Source organism: Temnothorax americanus, unplaced genomic scaffold (assembly GCF_048541705.1).
Source record: "Temnothorax americanus isolate GAGA-0224 unplaced genomic scaffold, ASM4854170v1 Scaffold7, whole genome shotgun sequence".
Lineage (NCBI taxonomy): Eukaryota > Metazoa > Arthropoda > Insecta > Hymenoptera > Formicidae > Temnothorax > Temnothorax americanus.
This window is the reverse complement of record NW_027509792.1, coordinates 5,971,433-5,991,717: the sequence shown is the minus strand read 5'-3', so window position 1 is coordinate 5,991,717 and position 20,285 is coordinate 5,971,433. Positions and strand designations below refer to the sequence as shown.

At 41.2% G+C, this 20,285-nt stretch overlaps 5 protein-coding genes across 12 annotated transcripts; 3 read left to right on the top strand and 2 right to left on the bottom strand.

Moving 5' to 3' along the window:
* Positions 1-421: 421 nt before the first annotated feature.
* On the top strand, positions 422-2,258 carry Med21 (mediator complex subunit 21). Its single transcript, XM_077421947.1, has 4 exons — positions 422-549; positions 643-821; positions 903-1,014; positions 1,103-2,258. Exons 2-4 carry the CDS (start codon positions 780-782, stop codon positions 1,483-1,485), a joined length of 537 nt encoding a protein of 178 aa, XP_077278073.1. The 5' UTR covers positions 422-549; positions 643-779; the 3' UTR covers positions 1,486-2,258.
* Positions 2,259-2,315: 57 nt separating this feature from the next.
* LOC143906131 (soma ferritin-like) lies at positions 2,316-3,951 on the top strand. Its single transcript, XM_077421946.1, has 4 exons — positions 2,316-2,455; positions 2,665-2,842; positions 3,156-3,347; positions 3,556-3,951. The coding sequence occupies exons 1-4, from the start codon at positions 2,361-2,363 to the stop codon at positions 3,790-3,792; spliced, it is 702 nt and encodes a 233-aa protein (XP_077278072.1). The 5' UTR covers positions 2,316-2,360; the 3' UTR covers positions 3,793-3,951.
* A 517-nt stretch (positions 3,952-4,468) lies between these two features.
* Positions 4,469-13,104, top strand: LOC143906080 (uncharacterized). Of its 7 annotated transcripts, none has more exons than XR_013259442.1 (7): positions 4,469-5,214; positions 5,717-9,360; positions 9,524-10,629; positions 10,729-11,007; positions 11,156-12,004; positions 12,172-12,346; positions 12,598-13,104. XR_013259442.1 is itself a non-coding variant. In XM_077421876.1 (7 exons), the coding sequence occupies exons 1-7, from the start codon at positions 4,983-4,985 to the stop codon at positions 12,301-12,303; spliced, it is 6,123 nt and encodes a 2,040-aa protein (XP_077278002.1). In that variant the 5' UTR covers positions 4,470-4,982; the 3' UTR covers positions 12,304-13,104. The 7 variants fall into 7 exon arrangements, 5 of the variants coding, with proteins under 5 accessions (XP_077278001.1, XP_077278002.1, XP_077278000.1 ...); XR_013259441.1 differs by having other exon boundaries at positions 12,172-12,351; XM_077421876.1 differs by having other exon boundaries at positions 4,470-5,214; positions 5,717-7,384; positions 7,472-9,360; positions 12,204-13,104.
* Positions 13,105-13,235: 131 nt separating this feature from the next.
* Positions 13,236-13,822, bottom strand: LOC143906090 (cytochrome c oxidase subunit 6B1). Its single transcript, XM_077421896.1, has 2 exons — positions 13,610-13,822; positions 13,236-13,538 (listed from the first exon to the last, which is right to left on the bottom strand). The coding sequence occupies exons 1-2, from the start codon at positions 13,786-13,788 to the stop codon at positions 13,304-13,306; spliced, it is 414 nt and encodes a 137-aa protein (XP_077278022.1). The 5' UTR covers positions 13,789-13,822; the 3' UTR covers positions 13,236-13,303.
* A 128-nt stretch (positions 13,823-13,950) lies between these two features.
* Positions 13,951-19,161, bottom strand: Sstn (stepping stone). 2 transcript variants are annotated; one of them, XM_077421882.1, is made up of 5 exons: positions 18,997-19,161; positions 18,257-18,513; positions 17,882-18,162; positions 17,493-17,790; positions 13,951-17,205 (listed from the first exon to the last, which is right to left on the bottom strand). In XM_077421882.1, the coding sequence occupies exons 2-5, from the start codon at positions 18,258-18,260 to the stop codon at positions 15,449-15,451; spliced, it is 2,340 nt and encodes a 779-aa protein (XP_077278008.1). In that variant the 5' UTR covers positions 18,261-18,513; positions 18,997-19,161; the 3' UTR covers positions 13,951-15,448. The 2 variants fall into 2 exon arrangements, with proteins under 2 accessions (XP_077278008.1, XP_077278009.1); XM_077421883.1 differs by having other exon boundaries at positions 18,257-18,346.
* Between the last annotated feature and the right edge of the window lie 1,124 nt (positions 19,162-20,285).

Here is a 20,285-nt window from a genome sequence, read left to right as displayed (position 1 = left end):
GAGACATTACAGAGTGATTATGAAAAAACAATGTTATATGAACATACGCGTTTAGGTTTTATTTTTTAAATTATAATAAAAATTATAGAAAATATATTAATTTTATTATTTCATCTTGAACAGCATTAGAAAAAAAATGTAAGTATATATAAATTTTCTTTTTAAGACTATAATATTTAATTCATACTTATTGTTAATTTTATATATATATATATATATAAAACAATGTTATGTATTTTATATTATATTATTTTATTTTGTGTTATTATATTTTTATGAGATATACATTTTATAAAGCTAATAAATTAAAATCTAATTTTGAAAAATTTGTCCAGCGAATAGAGAATTTTTCGAGGAATTTTTCATCAGACAACCAATCTAATCTTACAACGCACAAATTCATGTAACTGTGAATGTGAATTTGGCTTAACAAGATGGTGCTAAAAATGCGGAGGTGTACAGAGGTGTATATAGGTGTATACAGGTTATGGTTATGACGTTCTGTAGTTTGCGAGATTGTTGTTTTAGAACTTCTCTCCCGATAAACAGGTATAAGCAAAGTTTCGAATGTTGTAACAATGTGGTCAAAAGACACAGAAAATAAAGTGAGATTTCAATAGATTGCATTGAATTTTTGTTTAGGAAGCACTGAGATTTTTTTAGGACGTCAGTGGCAGGTGGTAAACTCCTCCCCATTTGTTTTGATTGTTATGAATATTACGAGAGGCTGTACAAATTAATTCTGAGCGATTCGTATTAATCAGTATTAATTCGGCATTATGGCAGATCGCTTGACGCAGTTGCAAGACACCATAAATCAAGTAATGCAATTTTTCTTCTTTCTGTTTCAATTGTACATCGATGTCTTAACCGAGCTTAAAGTAACGTCGGTTTTATGTTAGCAAGCGGAACACTTCTGCAACAGCGTCGGTATTCTACAGCAGTATTCTACGCCCAGTAAATTTCCCGGTTTTGATCGCATCGGTACCCCGCAGCCACATCAATCTCAAGAAGGTTCTTACATATTTTGATACACATTGACAATACAATGTTACGTTAAACATACGTGTTGATTATATTCGTCACAATTCGTTCGTTTTAGATTACGCTGCTTTATTTGCGAATCTTATTGCAAGGTGTGCCAAAGATATAGATACATTAATAGAAAGTTTGCCAAGCGAGGAGTCGTCGCAGGAGCTACAAGTAGCCAGTCTTGGCAGACTCGAACAGGAGAATCAACAGGCTGGTGAGCAATTGGAAGAGGTGGTAAGACAGGGCGAGGCGCTTCTTCAGCGAATTCAAGCGGCTCTACAGGATATCGCGCAAAGTCAGTTAGATATGCAAAATCCCACATCGACGACTGTGATCAACATGAGTCTCAACAGTTCTAATATAAAACAAGAGAGCCTCAGTTCTATAAACACTGTGCCTTCAAATAATACACATCAGATATCGGATCGTTCACCTAATTCGATAAATCAATGACAGCTTTATGATTTATTGTAATTAGGAAATTATTGTAAAGTAACGTCTTACAGTCTATCAAATCAAATGAGTATATCAATTTCATGTTCGAAAGACGACTACAATTACTACTACAACTAATTTATACAGTAAATTTCATTTATACAAAAATATTGCTTGAGACAATAAATGGAACATTAGTTTGTCACAGTATTTTAGTAAGATTACTTATATTTGTAACCAAAATATAAATTTGATATATCGGAATTGTTTACGTGTATTAAAATTAAAGTTGAAAACAATGTCGCAATTATCGAAGAAAGTATAGTTTTGTTACTGTGAGCACTTTAGAAGATATCATATATTCATCTCAGTCTGTATTTATTTAGAACTAATTCTAGTATTTTACAATATATATGTTAATTAGGCATATAATATGTAGGTGAAAGAAAGAAAATAAGTAATAGAAATTTTTGGCGCAACAATATTTGGAGTTTGATTTCATGCAATTTCTCTTACTTAACAATAGATTTGTCAATCAATTTAACATCTCTAATTCTCGCAATCGCAATTCTTGGAAAGGAAGCAAATTCTTGGAATTTGGGAAAAATCTTGACTGAAAAAGTCCTGCAGTTTTAGATAATACAACCTCCTTGTTAATTATGTTCTCCCGATGAATGTTGTCAGTTTTCGAAATTTTTGATTTTTGCAATTTTAGTATTTATCGACTGCCGAAATTACCACCTAAATTATCAAGAAGAATGTTGTCTGTCACCAATATAATATTTGTTTTGTCTATTTGTTTGCATATAATATTCGATACTAAATTCATATGTGTTTATACATAATATTGTCTATCAAAATAGATTAATATTAATGAAAAAAATCGTTAAAAGATGTTACGAGTATTGATTCGTAAACCTTATTGTAAACTTTTAAAATCTTACAATCATGCATTCAACTCGCAAACTCGACGTTTAGGTTACATCAGGTAATTACAGTGATAAATTAAAATTCGCTAAATAGTGTGAAATATATATATTTAATCATATAATATAAAATAAAGAAACACACACAACAGTGTCTAATGTTTCATTCTTCATTCTTCTTATAAATCTTATATTATGTATAAAATATGTTTACAATGATTTGTAGGGTAATGTTAGTTTGACACATTAATTTCACAAAAATCATGTACAGCTCAACACGGAAAAAATCGGGAAGTGGTGATTTCCATCGAGCAGATGCGTGTATCGATAAACCGATAAAATGGCCGAGCGGAAAGAGGATCAGTTTTGATTTCCACGAAGAAACCGAAGCTGCTATGAACGAGCAGATAAACGTGGAGCTGATGGCGTTTTATTATTATTTATCAATGGTAGGGGCATAATCTCTTTTATCACGTTTAAATTTAAATATAAGAGATTAGAGCTTTATTTACATAACTCAGATTTAATTTCTTTAATCACTAAATAATTGTACACAATAACTAATAATAATATTGTCCTTTTTCTAATCGTTCATAGTTATATTTATTTTTTAATCGCATTTTTAAGTATTTTCTACACTTGTTTAAAGCACTATTTTGCTTGTAGTTGTAAATTATTGCTGTAATTTAACATGCTTTTTTCCTTGGTATAATATTGAATAATTTTATTGTTATTTTTTATGAGAATTTATAATTTATGCAGGCTGCATATTTCGGTCGTGTGGACGTTGCTTTACCCGGATGCAAGTCATTCTTCACGCAGATGCATCACGAGGAATATAAGCACGCATTGAAATTTTTCAACTACATACAAATGCGAGGTGGCAAAGTGCATTTGTGTGCAATATCGCCGCCGGACGATCAAGATTGGAAATGTCCGTTGCATGCATTTAAAGTAATTAAAATGTTATGCAATGTAATATTTTAAGAAATACAATACGTGTTAAGAATGAGATAAGCCTTAATTAGAATCAGATGAATTAATTCTTCCATATTATAATAGGAGTTTTTCATTTAGTAATAACCGATTAGGCTCTAAAAGCAAAATACAATTAATCAAACATTGTTAATTAATATCTTTTGTCTGTATACATTTTATGTAGACAGCATTGCAGCTGGAAATCGAAGTTAGTAGAAAACTGGTCGCGGTGAACGCTACAGCGGAGAAGTACGGTGACCTGAACGCGAGCGACTTCATCATCACCGGCTTCATGGAAGATCAGATGAAAAGCGTGAATGAATTGGGAAGATTAACGACCGTGTTGTCGGGTGTTGGAGATCAAGCACTGGCGCGATTCATATTTGACAAGGATCTGCTGAAAAAATGTTCTGAAAAGTAAATCCGAGCGAAGAAAGTTCGACAATTAGCTGTATGTGTCCTCTTATGGAATTATTTTCGACACAATATTCTTATATTGCTGTTTTTGTATGTTGTCGTTTTTTGCTATGTTCTTTACAATTAAAGTCCACTTTTATACAATTTTCTAATCGAAAAATTTACGTGTCGAAGCATATTATTGAAATGGGACTCGATTGACCGATTTAAAATTAAAGTATCTGATTAGGCGCGTTCAGCAGACAAAGCCTCTGAGCGACAGTCGAACGTGATTGGCTCTTACTTTTAGAATCAACCAATCAACGCGGAGTGTTGATAAGACGAACTCAACAGTTGTATCTGCTGAACGCGGCCATTGGCTGGTCCAGTGGATGAACTTCGGGCACCGGGGGCTGTGTGAGTGGCTGTTGTCAATCGCAAATCGCAACGTGGTCAAACGGGACGCTCGATGATTGGTCGTACTTGGGCGCGTTCAGCAAGACACAATTGAGTTCGTCTTATCAACACTCCGCGTTGATTGGTTGGTTCTAAAAGTAAGAGCCAATCACGCTCGACTGCTGCTCAGAGGCTTGGTCTGCCGAACGCGATCATTCTAACCTCCAATTCGCAATCCTCGATAACAATTAAATGGAAACGCACCTTGTGAAACTATCGTGACACATGCGAGTGGAAATATGTAAATATATAAAGTGGGGAAATATGCAGCATGGCCGCCGTGGTCCCGAACGTCGTTGTCGTCGTTAATTAGTTGGACAATCGACGAGGGGGGTCAAGGTATTTAATCAAGGTTGCTCACTGCTGACAGAGTGCACGTAAATTAGACGCGTCTCAGCACCATTAAATTCGTAGCGACCAGACTCGCGCTTCGCTGCCACGTGTACTTCCGGGACATCGGACGATCTTTCTATTCATTTTTTTTCTCATTTTTTTCTTTTCTATACACAATTTTCTCGCACGCGGCGCGTGATAAGATAAGGGAATCCCTCAATCCCTCCTCTAGTGCCCTCCTTCCACCTGTGGATGCAGTTTGCCTGTCGTCGGAAGGAATGCACCATCCCTTTGTTGCTGAGCGTATCCTCTCGCGTACTTAAACTAATTTCGAGCTTTTAAAGAGTGATTCGCGTGTCGCGATTGGATTCCGCTTGAAAAGCTTTGACAGCGATAAGTTTCACTCTTTGCTGCCGGGTAAGTTGAATGATGGCGAGCGATCTGTCGAGCGGCTGCACGGACACGATCGACATTCTGGACGACGAGAAGGAGGAGGGTGAGATCTCCTTGGAGGATGTCAGCTCGTCCGAGGAGGGCGGGATGGGCCACTTGACCAGCAGCTACGTCGTCGGCAGGACGCGCGCGTGCCCCGACTGCAAGTCCTGGGGCGAATGCGCGACCTGGTGCAACGCGACGTATCATCCTAAGAACAGGAGAGGTAAAGTCATGCTGGACCCGTCGGTTCATTCGAGATACGTTTCTTCTTTTCCTTCAGCCGCATTTCACATTTACGTTGAGAGACTCGGACATTTCCTCGAACTTTTCTGTTTGTTTATCTATACATTTGGTTGATAGATTCTCTGGAAATACATATAATAACAAAGAAGCGATAACACCTGTTATGATCTTCAGATGGAGACCGTTGTGTACTTTAACATAATTTGCTTTGATTATTGTTGCTACAATATATAGTCTGTGCATACTTTCAATCTTTATCTTTCAATTTTTATCTTATTTTTCTATTATAATACAATTGAAAGTAAGAAACTTTGCAGAGATTGCTATTAATGAATTATTCTTGAGAGAAAGAAGTCTTACGAATCTGAACGTGTAATGAAAAATGTGTCTTTTAATGGAGAAATATAAATAATTATTAAAATGATTCTTTTTTACAGTAGTATATTGTTTTAATCAAGTAGCAGTTAATCTTATTTTATAAGATCCAGTCAAAGGGAAGGAAAATCGTCACCGTGTCAGGGAAACGGGATGTGCCGCAACGAAGCACGTGGCGTCGACGTTGCAAGAGAAAAACGATGACGACGACCTAGTGCCTATCTCTAGCGACAGCGACATGGAAATCGTCGGTCTCACAGACACGTCCAATCGAGCCAAAATAAAAAAGAAAAAGCGTAAAAAAAGGAAATACGAACCCCTCACTCTCGACGAGTTGCTTTCTCCGTCCTCCATCGATCTGTCTATAGCAGAAGTCGGAACGCTGAAAATATATAGGGAAGTAAGTCCGGCGCGCACACCGAGCGGCAGATCAAAGATGATTACAAAATCACCGGTTCGAAGATACAGATCGCCAGTGGTGGCACGAGCGTCGTTCCAATCGTCCCGATCTCCAGTGAGTCATTCCAGATCGCCGATACAGAAGAGATCCCTGCGAAAGGCCAGATCGCCGAAACGTAGTCCCCGGCGTCACTCGCCCGTGAGAGCGGCGAAGAGACCGTCGCCGAAGCTGAGCTCGCCGCCGTTCGCTCGTTCCCATGTCTCAGAGAGACACGACGACGTGACGCGGTTGTTGAAAAAGGTCAAGCACCTGGATTCTTCCATAACCACGCACTCGTCGGAGCCGAGCGTCAACCGGAGTAAAGAATCGTCGTCGCTGAAGGAGAAGCTGTCGAACATACTAAAGGGAGCTGGTATCGACGACCACGCTGTGCATCTCAAGGAAAAATTCAAGTCCGAGACGATCAATGACGCCGACGCCGACGACGAGGAAGATCTAGCGTTGCTGCGACAAAAGGCGTTGGAAACAAAGCAGAAGAAGTCTAATGGATCTTTGGACCATCTGACGGATGTAGAATCGGAGAACAGATCGGCCGACGACAGAGTGAATGACGATCAGGACGAGGAGGCTTTGCAGCTGCGAATGATCGCGCTCCGCTCGGCGGTAATAAAGAAACATCAGAATCGTGTTCAGCGTGGCATTAAGGCCAAGAGATCCACCCGCAGCGAGAGTCCGTTCAGTTCGAGTTTCCTCGACGACATCCCCGTGCCCAGCGACGAGCTGTTTAAGTATGCGTCGCCGCCGTGCACACCGCCGTGCGACAGCAATCACATCGAGGACATGGATCTGGACACCGACGTCGAGAGGGAGAAGGAGAAGCTGCCGTACTCGCCGACCGACAAAATCGAGAACATATCTATCGACACAGCGTTGCTCGGTATCGAACCATCCGACGTATCGTTCATTAACGTAAACGAGACGATCGGTAGCCCGGTCTTCGACGACGCGCAGGACGAACTCGCGACGAACAGGGTCACGCCTTACTACGACGAGACTTACTTGCCTTACCAGGTACCACCGGCTACGCAGTACTGTTCGTATTCGCCATCGCGGTACGGCAGCGAGACATACCACTCGGATCTTAACCACGCGGTCGGAAAAGGGCCAGAAAATCTTCACGGCGACGATGTCGTATGTGATCTGATAGATGGAATTTGCTGTCAGGAAGGAACCTATTCCTCGACGAGCGTCGTGTCGAATACATCTCACGCTCTTCCAGCGTCTGAGAGTCTTCTCGCGCCTTCTGTCTCTCTCCACGACACTCTCGCTTCTTCGCCTCAGATGCAGCAGATCGTGGAGCAACCCACCAACGACGGTATTGTATTTGTGAATGTGAACTCCGCATTCATAAATGGCAAATCTGCCTACGAAACGCAGACAACTCCCGAATATTCCGTTACAGGTACTCCAACAACAACGGTGTATGCTGAATCAATGTCGCCTAACGAATCGATGATAACGATCGACGATCTTCCGGAGAACGACGCGGATCCGTTGAGCTCTCCCAACGTCGCTCTTGGCGACGATAGAAATTTACCGGCCACGGAATGCATTCCAAAGGAAGCGGCATCGTGTCGAGCCGCCGCGGAGGAACCTTTGTATATGCAAGGTATTCCAGATATTACTAAGGAAACGAATAAGATACCAACGTTGATCAATAGGACGCTGGTGCCCGCGCCGATCCTAAGATCGAACAGGCAGTTGCGGCGGCAAACGCGACAGAACGCGCTTCTGAAGAAGCGCGAAACGCCGCTTTCGGAGCCGGCTTTTAAGAGTGCCGAGATGCAACCGGTGACCATTACTGCCACGGATGCGAGTAGCAGCGTCTTCAAGCCGATAAAATTGCAAGTAGCGAAAAAATCCGCGCCCGTATTGTCGGCGTCTGCCACATTCGACGATTCGATGAACGAGTCTCTGGATGTGTTGGAGAATCAAAAAGATTCGCCTGGAAAAAATCACGAGGCAAGCGAGCCGCAACATCCTGAGACATCCGTCGGAACACCATCCGCGAGTAGTGAAGCCGCCCCAACGCGGAGCAAGAAGCGGAAACGCGCCAAAAAGAACTGCCGCAAAAGTCTTGACACCGCGCAATTGCTTGAGAAAGAAAAAAGCCCATGTTTGGATGCCGGTGTAAATAAAGATACGGATATTGTGGATGCGTCCGTTCTAGATCGACAAACTGTAACCGAATCAGATCAGAGCAAAAGCAACGATAATGCTGATGCGCAGGAGAGCTCGATGGGAAATGGAAAATCGTTGAGATTGCAAAGTGTCGCTGATACTCAGGAGCCTGTCAACTCCGATGATGTTTTGACAAAGAGGAGAGATATGGACAAGAACAATTACACGGCGCTGTCAGTGCGCATTGAACAATCGCAAGAGGAACAGATCGAATCACATTGTTTGTCAACAAATTCCGCGCCAGACAATTCCGACTCTACTAGCGTGTCTGAGAAAGCCGTCAATACGACGAAAAGCGATAGCAATAGGAGACAAAGCATTGACGAGGACGAGGACGAGTTACGCGCCATCTTACTAGCTTCTCTAAAACGAACGAAGTCAACAGATATCAGTCCTTCAGTTATCCCAGTCATTTCTGTTACAAGCTCTGCTGCGACGAATGTCCAAACGCCTGCATTAAAAACGTTGGCAGGTACCATGCCATCCGCGGCTAACGCGACGTGCACGGCGAGCAATAACGCTTCGTCGCTGCCGTCGAGACCATTAACTTCGTTGGAAACCGTAAAAAAGAAGATTAACGACGTACCCATCTCGGTGCAAAATGGAAGCAGGAAAAGAAGCAGCAGTCTGGACACAGCAAAGAGTCTGCCGAAGAAAATGGCGAGAAAAACGCTCACGAGCACGAAAGTGGTGAACAACGCTAAGAAAAAATATCAGAATATGATTGTGCAGAGGAGGCTGAATCTACGAAAGCTCGATAACAGTGCTTCGATAACGAATTCTAATGAGAATGTGTGGCCAAACGCTGGCGCATCAAAGTTATCGTTACACGCACCCGACACTCAGCGATTTGTGATAAGTTTAGGTTCCGACTCGGACAGCGAGTCCGAGGATGAGAGAAACGAGCCTGTCCCCGTCGCAGAGAAGCATCAGGTGCCTCAGGAGATCCCCGCCGACTTTGAGAAGAACTTGAATAAGTTTCTGCGCGACGTGAGAACCGAACAGGAACAATCCGCGGCCGCAGCAAAGTTATCCAGTTCGGCCACGCAAGCGACGAAACAAGACGTGCCATCAACGGATAAGGGTCCATCTAATATGCACACGCCATTGGTAAGACAATTATGTATATTACGTCTGATTGCCTTTTTGTGCGAGTAATTTAGAAATTGATATTATCTAGACGTAATTTTTGAGGATTTTTTACTGAAGAAGACACTGACCAATCATAGGAACTTTCTTAATTCATTCTGCAGACTTTCTTACTTTGTTATAGGCTGTGAGGCACCTTCCTGTATCACAGCAAGAGGAATATCGTCGATTGAAGCAACAGATCTTGGAGCGTGAAAAGTTAAAACTGCAGAGAAAAGTAGCAAGTAATAATGGTAATAGTAATGGTAGTAGTAGCAGTAATAAATTATTAAACGCTGACGTAGCAAGTTTGCCAGTAAAGTCCTTGCCACTGTGCGAAAAGAAAACGCTTATTAAACAAAATCAAGATAAATTAAAAACGCCAGAGAAAAATTCCCAGGAATTGTCAATAGAAGTCAGAAGAAAAATCGACGATTTGGCGAGAGGCACATCGGAATCAAACGTATGTCGCATATCTGCTGACAAAAAACTTTCAGCGAATATCGCTAAACATACTAATTTCACGCATCTGCAAACTAAAAGCAATAAAAAAGCGATACCAAACAATCTTAGCATTCGAATTTCTAACGTTACCGCTCCGAGTTCCACCGGAGCAACTACGAGAACAGTCGAAGACCGCGAGAAGCAATCTGCGAAAGATAAACAGCAACATAGATCGGCCTTGAGAGCGTTAAGCAAAGAAGAGATAAATCGTAAATGTGTGCAAGTACTGTTGAAGCCAGACACGATCGAGCGAGTCGTCACTATAAGTGACAAATCGGCCTTGCAGCACGACACGATAATAAGCGTCGATCAAAATAAAAATCCGGCCGAGCTAGATGTTAATACAGAAATTATAAATGAAAAAAATTTAAATAACGTCGATGACAATAATACTAGCAATTTTTCTAACGCCTCTACCGTGAAGCTTTTAAATTTATCCGTGAATTCGAGCGATAATCGGCACGAAGATACGATGGAAACTACAATGATGTTTTCCCAGTATGAAGCGGAACGTCAGCGAGAAATTGGTCGTGATACTTCGACGTCTGTACTTACAGAAAATAATAATAGCAACAACGCCTCTCGTCAATCTGACACAATTGCTGATGATAATAATGGTAACGCGAGTGACGTTTGGGATACGCTTAAAAAAGACGTTAAAGCGGAATTGGAGTCCTTGACGAGTCTTTCAAAATTGGAGCAAGAGCGATACTTGAGAGAAACCGAGAACAGATTAGTTGCGAGACGGTAATTATACATGAGAATTTTACGAAGAAACAAGCTATAAATAATGAGTAATGTGCAACAAAGTTTCAATATTAAATTTATGTTACGTATATGGTGCAGGTATATGGTCTTAGATCATTTAGCAGAAATGTCAGGGAACCTTCGTCAGTGGGACATGGAGAAGGACGTGCAGATTATTCTGGCCAGCGAAGTGAGAAAACTTAGGGAACAACTGAAGATAGCCGAGGAAAAATTACAACAGCAGCGCGATCGCGTTAGTAGCATGGGCCCAAAGGTTTCAACCGCACGTCAAAAGATCAATGCTGGACGGCGCGAGTGTTTCAAGCTATCAAGAATTTGTTCGACCCTAGGTAACCGGCTCATGGGAAAAAACTACAAGTACGCAAGTATAAGAGTCTTAGGCGCGTGAGCGCGTAGTTAACATAATAATGTGTAATATATACATATACATAATAACATACATATAATAATTTAAATATCTTACGTTCTTTTTAGTGTATTTTGATTATGAAGATTGTTCTTTTAGGTTGCCAGAGGCAGTAGCTCAACTTTTGAGCGATAAGCTTAAGGAGATTGCTAATCATACCCGTCAGATTACCAAGAAGAAGCGATTCCAATCTAATGATATTTCTGAAAATTCCTATTCTAGTTTGTTACAAGAAACCTCCGAGTTATCTAAGTACACGTGCACTGAGGAGAATTTGTCGTTGCAAGAACAACCAACGAATAATGCAACTGTGATTGATGAGGCGGGATCAAAGAGCGATATTTCTCACTCGACGCAATCTAATGAAGATAAGAGTTTATCGATATTAGAAACTTTGTTGGATTTCTCGCAAACGGTTCCATGCCAATCGACACCAGAGAAGAGGGAAGAAACATCAGTAAATCCATCGGAACATCGTAACGAAGAACAAATGATATTCCTTAATCAAGATAGTGCGTCATCGTCCGAACCAAAGCTGTACCAAAGTAGTCCTGCAGAACAAAATAATAAGCATACGGAAGAAAGTAGAACGGTCGAGTCTGATCCCGCCGCATCTTCAGAACTAAAGTCATCACCGATGGATTCTTCAAATCAAGAATACAATGAACAAAATAATAAGAGAGCCTCGCCACAACTGCCATCACCATCACCATCAGCATCGCCATCATCGCCATCGCCATCGCTATCACCTCCGCCATCGCCATCGCCATTGCGATCGCGATCACCATCGCCGACAACAATGACGACAGATACAACAACGACAAATACAACGACAACGATGACGACGACGACGACGACGATGACGACGACGACGACGACGACGACGACGACGACGACGAAAACGATTGCACCTTATGTATCGGTATTGATGCATTTAAAGAAGCCAAGGTGAGTCTTTTTTGAAAAATGGTCACGATACTCGATCGTTAAAGCCCCTTGCACAATAGGCGATAGCGATAGCGACAGCGACAAAGGTGCCGACAAAGTTGTCGCTATCGCTATCGCCTACTGTGCAAGAGGCTTAACTGTCTGTGGATTGTGCTAAAAATCTTAAGATTTTTGTGGTTTCTGTTACTTTTCACGCCAGGAACATCAATCCCCATGGAATCCTGTGTCCGTACGAATTGATGGGCATTTGCAGGGATGAGGATTGCCAATATATTCACCAGTCGAGGAATCAAATCTGAAATAATACGTTACATACTACTGAACATAATCAACGTGACATACGTAAGGTGGTTCTAATTTCTCGTCAAATGTGTCAATGTGGATTGCACACTTTATGTTGATAGAGCATCGGCTCGCAGATTTCATAAGTTCGCGCGTTTAGTTTTTTGATTATCTTGACTTTTGAATTCTAATCGCTTACGGTATACGTTATATATAAGATAGAATCGCGTACAAAAGTAAAAATAAGTATACAGAAAGTAGCTTTGATCGTTCCCCTTCAAAAGCAAGTGTCTTTGATTTCGCATTTGCAGGTATCATCGATTATCGTCTAGGAAGTAGATATATCGATATAGGCGGGATTACGTTGTTATGCAGAGCCAACACCCGAAGATCGGTAAGTTGTCTTCATCCATGGCAGGCTCTATGGTGCACAGTACTGAAATTATGAAATTATTTCGCAAACATCTTACATTTTACGTAAGATCTCTTTTTTAAAAAAGAAAGTCGTGCCACTACGGGGTTTCGAGCGGCATATTTTATCGAAAGTTTAAAAAGAATGTCTACGAGTGTATATATTTTTTATAACTGTAAGAAAAAAAGTGTCATAAAAACTGCAAGATCAGTGTGGTAAAAATAGAAGAAGAATCTTATTGACCATACTAAGAAGACTAAATATCGAAAAGAAGATAAGTCCAGCAATTACGGATCATCATACACACACAATGGACAGTTATATTTTTCTTCGTACTTCGATATAAGTTACCTCATATTAATGAATCTTGTACCTGTATAATAAAAGTTGAATATTTTTTCCTTAAGTAGAGTGTCAAAAAAATCAATTACATATCCCCTCATACATATTGAACTATAGCCTCTCCCTTACATAAGTTTCTATAATTATTATCTCTCTTTACTATAATTCACTAGGAATATACAGTCGTAATAATTGTTTAATTATCCAATTTCAAATATTATAAAACTTTAATTTTACTCTAGAAGATTGATCTTTATTTTTCTTCATTCGCCGTATTTATTGCCGGGGAAAGCGCCCTGAGTTTTGTATTTGTGCCAAGGTAATCTGCCTGTAAGTCTAAGTTCATCCCAGTGTTCTACCCAGGCCTTCGGACATATGGACGTGAAAACATCTTTAAACCACGTGCATGCTTCAGAACCTTCACCTAAAATATGCTGACAGCGATAGAAGTCGGTATACATTACGAAGCATCTCTGCGTCTGATTTTGTTGCTGAAATCTGCGAACGGATAACGGAAGTGACGAAGAAAGTATTATCCTTGAATTAATTAATACCTCAATCATATGTACCTTGGGTCATTACCAGGAGAATATTTAAATTCCTGCGATTTAAACTCCTTGTGAATCTCATTTTTCTTTTTGAGACGAGGATTATCTTCATCTACGATAGTTATCTTTTTCTTTGAAGCCCCCTTTTCCCTTGTTTCATGCTTTTTCATTGAGGATGGATTATCAACTTTTTCCTCCATTTCCTTTAAACAACACAATCACGTGTGCTTCACGATAATAATAATAATTCTGTTACATATCTTAAAACCCTCTTTAAAAATGTTGAGCCATTCTGTCATTTCTAAATTTTCTCTCGCTGTTTTTCACTTGTTCAAATTTTCTCTGTACTATATACGGCGATTATAATTAAATTAGCGTCTTTATTGACATGAGACCGATCGTATAAAGCAGTACAAAAAGATTTCCTAAAATAGCATACAACGCGCAATGCATAATTAATCACAGCTAACATAAGGCCATTATCTTTTACATATGTGATGCTGAAGCGTTTCCAACGTTTGTGGATCAAATAAATCTAACAAAATAAGTCATTTCAGGTAACGCACACTATACAGCAGCATATATCGTTTTTACAAGAAAACAATTCTCTGATACAAATTGTGATACATACAAGAGAACAAGCGCTAGCGACTAATGCGTGAATCGCATGAATCAAGATATAACATTAAGCTTCCCGGCGAACACATTGTGGTAAACAAATAAAATCTACAATGAGATTTATTTTTCAATATTATACGCCGAGCGGTATATAAATATAATATACGCGCATATATGAACAATTTATATATAATATAAAAATATTATCCACGTATGTATATGTCAGCATTATCGTTCTAAGATTAAGAACACACTTTCATTATTTCTTGTATAGAAGTGTTGCATATTATCATTTCAAGCTTTATAGAAATGCATTTTTTCACATTTTATATTCAGTCATAAGAGATAGACTCTCGGTAGAATTTATGAAGCTCTAAAAATAGTTTGCGTATAACAGAATTGCAAACTTTCAAAATTATTTAATATAATATGACTAAATATGATAACCGAGAAAAAGCTACATTTAACAACCAACATTAATATCTCATCAATCTGACGATATCTTCAAAAAAACCACAGTTTGCTTATATATATACATATATAATCATTGAATCATATATAATTATGAATACGCAATTATATCAGAAGTCAACAAGTGGAGAATAATTTTCAGTAAAGTTATAGATTCATATTTTAAGGTGTGTAATTTTAAAATACAATATTATAATGTTACATTATTGTCCACTTGATACTTCTATCATTAAAGGCACTATTCAGGTCCCAATATTAATCAGTTAATCGACATCGAGATTAGGATTACATAGTCCTTGCATCCCTTCGATTCCTTATTTTTTCTTTCATTCTTTTTGGAGCACATCTCGTACATAGATAATAATCGCGTCGTAGATAATAAAATTTCTCAAAATAAAAATACTTAAATATGTATTACAGTTTCGATGGATATGTCAAGATTGATATTAAGACAAAGATATGTGAACGAAGTTGTCTTAGGTTTTTCTTCGATATATGTATGTATGTATATTCATATATACAGATCTCGTTACCATCGCAATAATGTTTAATGTTACATTCCCTGGTTGATTTGGAGCCAAGGAATGTGCCATGAAGAAGAATTATTAATGCAGAACACCCTGTTTATATGTTTCAATTAGTGAATCGATTGACTAAAAAGCAAAGAAAGTATCGACAGGACCAGCCTATCTTCGAATGAATGATTCTGTAGACATTTGTGTGATAACGTGACAGCATGAATAAACCCTACGTTATTTGCGCCGATTGTAATTATCTCAACGATGAGAGGTATGGTTGACAAGTCATACGCTGTACCGGCTGATAAAGTCTTCTTTGTACTGGACTGGCAGTAATGTTACTATTTTGCTCGAAATTTGGGTCCCTGGATAAATCGGCGGTGGCCATTTCCGCGGCACGATTTTCCTGGAACGGGGAATCTCCGTTTCCGACCTGAGACTGCGCAGCAGCCTCGTTCCTCTTACGATATTTCGTCGAGTACTTGTAAAAATCCGACATCTCAAAAGGCTTTGTCACTTCTCTGTATGGCTGATACTTTCCCGGTTGCACGACCGTGCAGTTTTGCGGCGAACCCAATGGTCGTATCGCGTTATCGCAGACGTCCACGGATGGCTTCGATTCGGCTGGTATCTCCAATACCTTTGGCCTCGTTGGGGGCTGATCGTAACGAGTGTGAGACTGCGCGTGCTGCCGCTCTTCGGGCTTGTCCCTCTTGTGACGGTTCACTGGACTCATCGGCGGCGGTGGTCCGCCGGTCGTCCGACTGTCCTTCGCGTTTTCGTTAGTAGCAGTCCTGATACGAGCAAGCGGCGGACTCGACTGATAATGCGCGTTTTTTCTCGCGTCGACCAGGTTGTGATCCAACCCCGTACTCGCTCCCGCATCCAATGACGTTTCGTACCACTCCTTCTGACGACTCTTACGATTATTATTGGCGTACTCCGACGTGTCCTTGCTGTCGTGCGAATCATGCGAGTGACTCGACTGCCAGGTCTCCACGCTTCCCAATGACTGTGTGCGCAGCAGCATCTTATTGTTGTTCGCCGGCGTTTGTTGCTCGGACAACGGCAACAGGTGAACGGAGTGATGCTGATGAGATGACGCGGTGACGTTGCTGCTCGACGAGCTTTTAGTACACGCGACTGCGACCGTGCGATAACGCGATTGCGTATCTAAATTTGTACAACCGACACCACCGTTGTGCTGAGCACTTCTGCGTCTGCGATCCAAACTGCCGAATCTATCAGGCTCGTCCATGCTCACCCAGTGGATGTCGTCGTTGTGGCGCACCCAGTAGCCGGATGACAACTGCGACTCGATCGATGTACCGCCACCGCTGTGCCGCGAGACGTTCTTGATACAAGACGGTAATGTCGAATCACGATCTCGCCTCGGTAAAATCTGCTGAGATTGCGCGCTGCTCTTATAGTAGGCCTGGTAATCGATGGGCAAGTAATGAGATGAGCGAAAATCTCTGTCGTAGGTTCCCTGGCCACTTCTCCGTACAAAATCCGCATTATCCAAATGCTTGTAGGACTCGAAGGAACTTGTGTACTGTAGTCTGTGGGGTTGCTGCGGTTGATCCTGTAATTGCTGTTGCTTTTGCAGATGCTGAAATTGACGATAGCGCATTTGACGCTCGTCCTCGGTATAGGTGTTCGGCACATAAGGTCGATACGTTCTCTCGGCGTCCGGATAATGGCCACGAGAACCGCCGCTCCCGTGGGAATATGTGCGCGCGCGATATTGGTCGGGTAAAATGTAGATATTGTGATTGTCATTATGATCGTGCTCCACGATCTTAATGTTCGGTGGTTCGACAGGGCTTACGCCAGGATAAGTGCCACTGTGGTGATGATGAGTGCAAACGGTCGGTACGGTCAACTGCTCCTCGTATCCATGCCCAGCATAAGTATTCAATTTGTCTTCGGATGCCAAAGGACTCAAACTAATACCGGGTTCATGAAGTATACTCCTTCCAACGGACTTCAGAGTTGTAATTTCATTTCCTGTTGTATACAATTACGAATTACAGATTAAAGATCTTTATTTTGTAAAAAATTATTGAAAAATTTGTAATTATAATAACTTTCTTCTCTCACACACGTACACACACACACACACACCACCACCACGCACCACCACGCACGCACGCACGCAGCGCACGCCGCACGCACGCACGCACGCACGCACGCACGCACGCACGCACGCACGCACGCACGCACGCACGCACGCACGCACGCACGCACGCACGCACGCACGCACGCACGCACGCACACACACACACACACAATACCTGTACTATCTAATGGTGGCCGTGGCTTCTTTGTCCTGTGTTTTACGTTAACATGTGAATGCGGTGGCGTATTGTAACTTCCCGCGTGTACTTGTATCGGTCGCTGTGCTTTGCCACGAGTCTGTCTAATGAAGTTGAGCTCCGTCTCCAACTCTTGTAGTTTTCGTTGACTCTGCTGATAAGCGAGCCTTTGCTTGCGTCGCGTGGCCTTACTTTCCGTAGGGTCGTTAATGATACTCAACGCAGTTTCCACAATCCTGAGCTGTACTTGTCTTTCCAACTCCAATTCTGACTCCTCCTGCGCATGTAAGCAAACGATACCTCCAATCTAGCATACTTGTGTCAATTGTTATACCATTGCATCAGTTTAAAAGAAATCGTGATCTTACAACGTCGGTGGTCTTCAGCTTGTTGATCAATTTTTGCGGATACGTAAAGGAAGCGCCTACTTTTCTACGAAAAGCTGGCGGACTTTCGCCAGGCTCCAAAGGTATTTCCGGTGGTAAAACTCCCGTTAGCTCCGCCTCCTCTACGCATAGGTTTTTCAACTCGCTGTTCTTTTGGGCAAGCTTCTCTCGCAAGGCTTCTCTGCGTTGACGCAGCCATTGCAATCTCGCAGATAACGGGTCATCTGCCAAGGTTCCTGGCGCATTTTCGTTTCCTGCCATCACTAGGCAATTGCAAAAGAGTAACTTCAGTTATTATAAAAATTAATTAAAACCACTAAAAGTCGCATTGTAGATTGATTGATTGATTGTACTTACCCATATTATTGGACAAGGTGTAGCAAATGGGTCAGCTATAATCTTTATGTTTGTCTGGATCAATGCATCTTGACGACAGCATATCCCAAACTACAAGCCATTTGAGTATTATTATTTGCTAATCAAGATATATAAAGAGAACGTTTACTCATGCTTTTTGCATGAGTCTAGCGTTTTTCCTTTGTAAATAAACCCTGAACTACCGGTAGTGAATAAAGCAAAATCCCCAGTAAAAATTCTCGATGCTCCAAGATTTTCTGTAACACAACAGAGTTATATTTTTTAATAAACGACAGTTTTCAAAGAGATTCTTTGAAGTTAAATGCTGCTTCGAAACTCATTTAAAATTTTCTGATCCAAAAACATCTAGATTTCTGGCTCTATCCATTTTATCGTTATTTTTGTGTACAGCTATCTTAATCTCTTCTTAATAAACTTGTAATTCCAAGCGTCTTTAAAATTCCACCTTCCTTCCGCTACTCTCAAAATCCACTGTCGGCTATTCTACTTATCTGTCCTACGATAACGCCTAGGCTAAACGTCGCAAAAATGTGCCGATAATTTTATCAATTTACGAGCGTCAGCCATTTGTGATTGGTTACAAGATTAGACGCCGCTTAAACTGTGCAACAGCGGATTCAGATAACTCTTTCATTCGTAAACTCGGACTGTGTGTCATAACCAATAACTCCAGTATTCAAGGCGAGTTGAGTCAACGCTGAAAACGATCGTGATTTTACCATAGGCTCCTCCTGGAAGGGTTTCAACTTCGACTTTCAGTATCCAGCCCACGGACGACAGCGTCGTTCGGAGTAACGCGCGAAGGAGAGGCTCGACCGAGGAGAAGCAACACCGACTCCCGACTCCGAGCCTGAGTCACGCATTTTTTTTGTCAAGCGTGCACCGTGCACTTTTATCTGTTTCACTCCCCCGGGACACGCTGGTGTACGTATGCACGCTATTGACTGTCCCACCAGCTGCGCGGAAAGGATCCCAGATCCCACTCCCCTTCACCTGGAACGGATTGTTGATTGTTGACGCGGAGAGAAGCTGGGAGTGGACGTGTTCACGTTTTACACTAGGGAGTAGGGTTGTGTGTTTAAGCGAGCGGGTGCGTTCGGAAAACGTTGGGCTCGAGTTGAAACGTCGATCCATTCAACTCCCTCTAGCTGTTCAAAGATAGCAGTTATTGTTTTTCACAACTGAATTCTTCTTGCACTTTTCATCTTTTCCTTTTTTCCTGCTTCGATTATATACCTATTTTATTTCAGGTGGAGAAGTAATACTGAAACCACGAAGAACGGATCTGATGAAGATAGGTTTGTTCTTTTTGAGCTGAACTCCGTAGTTTTCATCCTGTTTTTCTTCTACTGCTCTTACGTCCAAATCGTGTTGGCGCACACTGCCATGCACATAAAGTTATTTAATTGTAAAAAATATAACATTTTAATCGATAAAACGCTCAATAATTAACGTTATCGTACATTTTTAATTGATTCGGAATGCACGTTGAGATTCAGGTCTTCGTGTGGTGCCGCGTAGCATATGACTCGTCGTTGAGCGGCCGGGAGGCGGGGGAGAATATACAAAATATTCGAATAGGGCAAGCACGATATAATTGCATGAAAATATTAAAGGAATTAGCTATTCCCTTCTTCCGAAGAATGAGTGTGATTGGCTAGTCTAAGAACTACCGATATGTTATTAAACCCGATTAACGGCGCCGTGTAACAGCGCGGTGTCAATATATCTGTATGTTTATTATATGAGATTATAAGCACGTAAAAATTAAAGACAGATAACGTCGCTGTTTTCGCAATTAGATCAATCGATAAAAATTGAAATCTTTTATTTCTTATAATCGACTTTTGTCATGACGCACGAGGCTAAACGCGAGACGCGACACCACGCGACACGCGCGACTTCGTGCTAGCACGCTCAGCACGCTGAAGGAAGTTGGCGCGTGTACTTATGTGTGTACATAATGCGCGACGCTGCACTTCTGGGCGCGTACGTATGCCTATTACAG

Coding starts and splice junctions, on each gene's coding strand:
- Med21 (XM_077421947.1), top strand. CDS start 780: ATGGCAGATCGCTTGACGCAGTTGCAAGACACCATAAATCAA. Junction 822..902: donor TGCAAGACACCATAAATCAA/GTAATGCAATTT, acceptor GTTTTATGTTAG/CAAGCGGAACACTTCTGCAA. Junction 1,015..1,102: donor GCCACATCAATCTCAAGAAG/GTTCTTACATAT, acceptor CGTTCGTTTTAG/ATTACGCTGCTTTATTTGCG.
- LOC143906131 (XM_077421946.1), top strand. CDS start 2,361: ATGTTACGAGTATTGATTCGTAAACCTTATTGTAAACTTTTAAAATCT. Junction 2,456..2,664: donor CGACGTTTAGGTTACATCAG/GTAATTACAGTG, acceptor AATCATGTACAG/CTCAACACGGAAAAAATCGG. Junction 2,843..3,155: donor TTTATTATTATTTATCAATG/GTAGGGGCATAA, acceptor TAATTTATGCAG/GCTGCATATTTCGGTCGTGT.
- LOC143906080 (XM_077421874.1), top strand. CDS start 4,983: ATGATGGCGAGCGATCTGTCGAGCGGCTGCACGGACACGATCGACATT. Junction 5,215..5,716: donor TCATCCTAAGAACAGGAGAG/GTAAAGTCATGC, acceptor TTATTTTATAAG/ATCCAGTCAAAGGGAAGGAA. Junction 10,630..10,728: donor AACAGATTAGTTGCGAGACG/GTAATTATACAT, acceptor TATATGGTGCAG/GTATATGGTCTTAGATCATT.
- Sstn (XM_077421882.1), bottom strand. Junction 17,791..17,881: donor AGCTGAAGACCACCGACGTT/GTAAGATCACGA, acceptor TTACATGCGCAG/GAGGAGTCAGAATTGGAGTT. Junction 17,206..17,492: donor GCCACCATTAGATAGTACAG/GTATTGTGTGTG, acceptor TGTATACAACAG/GAAATGAAATTACAACTCTG.
- LOC143906090 (XM_077421896.1), bottom strand. CDS start 13,788: ATGGAGGAAAAAGTTGATAATCCATCCTCAATGAAAAAGCATGAAACA. Junction 13,539..13,609: donor TCTCCTGGTAATGACCCAAG/GTACATATGATT, acceptor ATCCGTTCGCAG/ATTTCAGCAACAAAATCAGA.